Source organism: Dendropsophus ebraccatus, chromosome 12 (genome assembly GCF_027789765.1).
Source record: "Dendropsophus ebraccatus isolate aDenEbr1 chromosome 12, aDenEbr1.pat, whole genome shotgun sequence".
Classification (NCBI taxonomy): Eukaryota; Metazoa; Chordata; class Amphibia; order Anura; family Hylidae; genus Dendropsophus; species Dendropsophus ebraccatus.
Genome location: NC_091465.1, coordinates 83,334,842 through 83,340,768, shown reverse-complemented (window position 1 = coordinate 83,340,768; position 5,927 = coordinate 83,334,842). Strand labels below are relative to the sequence as shown.

At 50.2% G+C, this 5,927-nt stretch overlaps 1 protein-coding gene across 1 annotated transcript; it reads right to left on the bottom strand.

The window, feature by feature from the left end:
• Positions 1–2,219: 2,219 nt before the first annotated feature.
• FAM187B (family with sequence similarity 187 member B) lies at positions 2,220–3,687 on the bottom strand. Its single transcript, XM_069947971.1, has 2 exons — positions 2,745–3,687; positions 2,220–2,589 (listed from the first exon to the last, which is right to left on the bottom strand). The coding sequence occupies exons 1-2, from the start codon at positions 3,668–3,670 to the stop codon at positions 2,256–2,258; spliced, it is 1,260 nt and encodes a 419-aa protein (XP_069804072.1). The 5' UTR covers positions 3,671–3,687; the 3' UTR covers positions 2,220–2,255.
• Between the last annotated feature and the right edge of the window lie 2,240 nt (positions 3,688–5,927).

The window sequence follows — 5,927 nt, the reverse complement described above, 5'->3', positions numbered from 1 at the left end:
CTGCCTGCCCCAACCTCCTGACCATCCTAGATATTGACTGAACTCTGCCTGCCCTGACCTTGGCCTGTCCGCTGCATTGACTCAACTCTACCTATATTCTTTGAACTCCACCTGCCCTGACCATGGACCATCCATAATACTGACTTAATTCCACTTGCATGATGTTGCCCTATTCTCCATACCAACTGAGCTTCACCTGCCCTGACCTTGGCCTGTCATTCATACTGACTAAACATTACATGCCTGACCTCAGCCCCTTGACCATATTGACTAAACATAACCCTTCTTTACTTCCCCTTTTCACCATAATGACTGATCTCTGGCTGCCAGTCATCATTTTTACTGAACTCAGTCTGCCCTTACCTCAGCCAGTCCACCATATAGACTGATATACGCCTGCCCTGACCTCAGCCAGTCCACCATATAGACTGATATACGCCTGCCCTGACCTCAGCCAGTCCACCATATAGACTGATATACGCCTGCCCTGACCTCAGCCAGTCCATCATATAGACTGATATACGCCTGCCCTGACCTCAGCCAGTCCACCATATAGACTGATATACGCCTGCCCTGACCTCAGCCAGTCCACCATATAGACTGATATACGCCTGCCCTTACCTCAGCCAGTCCACCATATAGACTGATATACGCCTGCCCTGACCTCAGCCAGTCCACCATATAGACTGATATACGCCTGCCCTGACCTCAGCCAGTCCACCATATAGACTGATATACGCCTGCCCTGACCTCAGCCAGTCCATCATATAGACTGATATACGCCTGCCCTGACCTCAGCCAGTCCACCATATAGACTGATATACGCCTGCCCTGACCTCAGCCAGTCCACCATATAGACTGATATACGCCTGCCCTTACCTCAGCCAGTCCACCATATAGACTGATATACGCCTGCCCTGACCTCAGCCAGTCCACCATATAGACTGATATACGCCTTCCCTTACCTCAGCTAGTCCACCATATAGACTGATATACGCCTGCCCTGACCTCAGCCAGTCCACCATATAGACTGATATATGCCTGCCCTGACCTCAGCCAGTCCATCATATAGACTGATATACGCCTGCCCTGACCTCAGCCAGTCCACCATATAGACTGATATACGCCTGCCCTGACCTCAGCCAGTCCCCCATATAGACTGATATACGCCTGCCCTGACCTCAGCCAGTCCACCATATAGACTGATATACGCCTGCCCTGACCTCAGCCAGTCCACCATATAGACTGAATTCCGCCTGCCCTGACCTCAGCCAGTCCACCATATAGACTGATATACGCCTGCCCTGACCTCAGCCAGTCCACCATATAGACTGATATACGCCTGCCCTGATCTCAGCCAGTCCATCATATAGACTGATATACGCCTGCCCTGACCTCAGCCAGTCCACCATATAGACTGACATACATCTGCCCTGACCTCAGCCAGTCCACCATATAGACTGAATTCTGGCTGCCCTGACCTCAGCCAGTCCACCATATAGACTAAATTCCGCCTGCCCTGACCTCAGCCAGTCCACCATATAGACTGACATACGCCTGCCCTGACCTCAGCCAGTCCACCATATAGCCTGAATTCCGGCTGCCCTGACATCAGCCAGTCCACCATATAGCCTGAATTCCGGCTGCCCTGACCTCAGCCAGTCCACCATATAGACTGAATTCCGCCTGCCCTCAGCCAGTCCACCATATAGACTGAATTCCGCCTGCCCTCAGCCAGTCCACCATATAGACTGACATACGCCTGCCCTGAACTTGGCTCACCCTTTATATTGACTTCACCTGCATTGCCTCCTGAACATTCAATGCATTGACTGAACTCCACCTGATTTGACCTCAGCCTGTGCACCATATAGACTGACATACGCCTGCCCTGACCTCAGCCAGTCCACCATATAGACTGACATACGCCTGCCCTGACCTTGGCTCATCCTTCATATTGACTTCACCTGCATTGCCTCCCGAACATCCATTGCATTGACTGAACTCCACCTGATTTGACCTCAGCCTGTGCAGCATATAGACTGAACTCCACCTCTGACCTCAGCAGTCCACTGACTTACATAAACGCTGCCTGCCCTGACCTTGGCCGGCCTGACTACTCTATCGGCTATGCCTTTGGGCCTTTAGTACCAACAGGATTCTAGAAATGTGTCTGTTTGCGGCAGATAAACCTGAAACAATCATTAAATGATCAGGTTTTATTGATCCAGGAATATGTGTATTGTCTGCTGCCCCTAGTTCTGAGCAGAGTCGCTGGCATGGTAGGACTGGAGCACTCTCAATACAAAAAGGATCCCCAGGACAATAAAGAGGCCGATCATAATGGCCTCCTGCGTGGTGTAACCCTGGGGGGCTGAGGTGGTGGACTTGATGTTAGGGAATATCACATGGAATTGCCCCACCAGCCGATGGTCCACGTAACACCTGTAGATGCCCTCATCGGACTTATTGAGGATTGGGATAAACAAGGTGCCGCCTGCGGTCGTCTTGTCCAGGACATACCACGTGTTGTTCATCATTTGCTGTAAGTATGTAAATGAGGTGTTCCCGTGCTCCCAGTACACAGGCCTGGAGATGAAGAAAAGAGACTGTGTCATATGTCGAGGTTCAGTTAAAGGGGAAGTACAGATCAGGAAAAACCTGGATACCTTCAGCGCCACATCTGTCCGCAGGTTACATGTAGTACTGCAGTTCAGAACCATCCACTACTATCTACTTCTTACTTGTAGATGGAAGAGTCTGGACACGTGAACAAGACATCGGCGTGGAGGTTAGTGTGATAGTTGTCCAGCAGCACGGTGACATCCTCCATAGAAGTGACATCACCACAACCCCCCATACACGTCTCCATCCTTAGCTCGGGGGTCCCGTTAAGCTGAATGGGACTGGATTGTAGTAGACCACAGGGTCGGGGTTCCTCCTCGGAGCTTCTAGTAATCTTATAGTAACAAAACCCAAGCTTCTTTCTTTCACCCGGCATCCCGCATCGGTCACATGACTGCCAGTCCTGCCACACAGTGAACACCTCCGCGGTACCCGCCACACCAAGGTCTATGGAGGCGTTAGGTCGGACTCGGTGGCCCAGACCGGCATGTGAGATGTAAATGTTCTCAGAATCCTGGAAATCGATTTCATAATAGGCCAGAAGATTCCCGCCATCCCGACAGGTGTAGATGCCCGAGTCCTGCACTCGCGGGGACAGGAGACGGAGGTTTCCGGATGGAATCTCAGATCTCGACACCAAATCCAAGACCTTCAATTGTTCTTGGCCGTCAAGATCCTCACCTAGAAGGTTTGGGCCACTACTTTGTATGAAGGTCACCGGCCGGGCATGGGGCTGCCAGAGGTCACGGTACTGCCAGGACACGTGGGCATTGTCAGGCCTGCCCTCACATCTCAGAGTTATGGGATTGTGAGAGGCTAAAGCGACAGTACAAGGCCGATGAGCCGGACACGACAAGGTTATGGAGCCTTCAGATTCGGCCAATGTCTGATAAACTAAGATGCCCAAATATAAAGAGATGGAGGCCCGAATCATTGACCTGATTGGTGGCTGTCTCCTGGGCTGGACCAATGGTCTCCCATCATGCCCTGGGACCAGAATATATATTATACTCTCTGGGAGGAGCTTTTCTACTACTGTTGACATTGCCTAGCAACCAGTATCATAGTGGTTGCTAGGCAATGAGATACAGCCTTGTCAAAATATACATGATTGACATCTCGACTACATTTAAACTAAATGGACAAAGGACAATTAGTATATGTATATATACATATATATATATATATATATATGGGAGGAGAATGTTATGACCAACGTATAATACTATAACTATGACGAAATGTGTATGAGGACAGCTCCATCTGGATCAGTACAGGTGTATAAGGTCAGCTCCTTCTGGATCAGGACAGGTGTATGAGGACATCTCCTTCTGGATCAGGACAGGTGTATGAGGACATCTCCTTCTGGATCAGTACAGGTGTATAAGGTCAGCTCCTTCTGGATCAGGACAGGTGTATGAGGACATCTCCTTCTGGATCAGGACAGGTGTATGAGGACATCTCCTTCTGGATCAGGACAGGTGTATGAGGACATCTTCTGGATCAGGTCAGGTGTATGAGGACATCTCCTTCTGGATCAGGACAGGTGTATGAGGACATCTCCTTCTGGATCAGGACAGGTGTATGAGGACATCTCCTTCTGCATCAGGACAGGTGCATGAGGACATCTCCTTCTGGATCAGGACAGGTGCATGAGGACATCTTCTGGATCAGGACAGGTGTATGAGGACATCTCCTTCTGGATCAGGACAGGTGTATGAGGACATCTCCTTCTGGATCAGGTCAGGTGTATGAGGACATCTCCTTCTGGATCAGGACAGGTGTATGAGGACATCTCCTTCTGGATCAGGACAGGTGTATGAGGACATCTCCTTCTGGATCAGGACAGGTGTATGAGGACATCTTCTGGATCAGGACAGGTGTATGAGGACATCTCCTTCTGGATCAGGACAGGTGTATGAGGACATCTCCTTCTGGATCAGGACAGGTGTATGAGGACATCTTCTGGATCAGGTCAGGTGTATGAGGACATCTACTTCTGGATCAGGACAGGTGTATGAGGACATCTCCTTCTGGATCAGGACAGGTGTATGAGGACATCTCCTTCTGGATCAGGACAGGTGTATGAGGACATCTTCTGGATCAGTACAGGTGTATAAGGTCAGCTCCATCTGGATCAGTACAGGTGTATGAGGACATCTCCTTCTGGATAAGGACAGGTGTATGAGGACATCTCCTTCTGGATCAGGTCAGGTGTATGAGGACATCTCCTTCTGGATCAGTACAGGTGTATGAGGACATCTCCTTCTGGATCAGTACAGGTGTATGAGGACATCTCCTTCTGGATCAGGACAGGTGTATGAGGACATCTTCTGGATCAGGACAGGTGTATGAGGACATCTCCTTCTGGATCAGGACAGGTGTATGAGTACATCTCCTTCTGGATCAGGTCAGGTGTATGAGGACATCTTCTGGATCAGGTCAGGTGTATGAGGACATCTCCTTCTGGATCAGGACAGGTGTATGAGGACATCTCCTTCTGGATCAGGACAGGTGTATGAGGACATCTTCTGGATCAGGACAGGTGTATGAGGACATCTCCTTCTGGATGAGGACAGGTGTATGAGGACATCTCCTTCTGGATCAGGACAGGTGTATGAGGACATCTCCTTCTGGATCAGGTCAGGTGTACGAGGACATCTCCTTCTGGATCAGGACAGGTGTATGAGGACATCTTCTGGATCAGGACAGGTGTATGAGGACATCTCCTTCTGGATCAGGACAGGTGTATGAGGACATCTCCTTCTGGATCAGGTCAGGTGTATGAGGACATCTTCTGGATCAGGTCAGGTGTATGAGGACATCTCCTTCTGGATCAGGACAGGTGTATGAGGACATCTCCTTCTGGATCAGGACAGGTGTATGAGGACATCTCCTTCTGGATCAGGACAGGTGTATGAGGACATCTTCTGGATCAGGACAGGTGTATGAGGACATCTCCTTCTGGATCAGGACAGGTGTATGAGGACATCTCCTTCTGGATCAGGTCAGGTGTACGAGGACATCTCCTTCTGGATCAGGACAGGTGTATGAGGACATCTCCTTCTGGATCAGGACAGGTGTATGAGGACATCTTCTGGATCAGGTCAGGTGTATGAGGACATCTCCTTCTGGATCAGGACAGGTGAATAGGACGATCCCATGTGGGACAGCTCCAGAACTCGCACAGCAGACAGGAGACAAGCAGTGAGCTTATGCAGCAGCCTCCAGACATTGAGCGTCTCCTCTCCCTCACAGTGGTGGAGGGCGGGGCTGTACCTGGGCTAAACCATTCCTCCTCA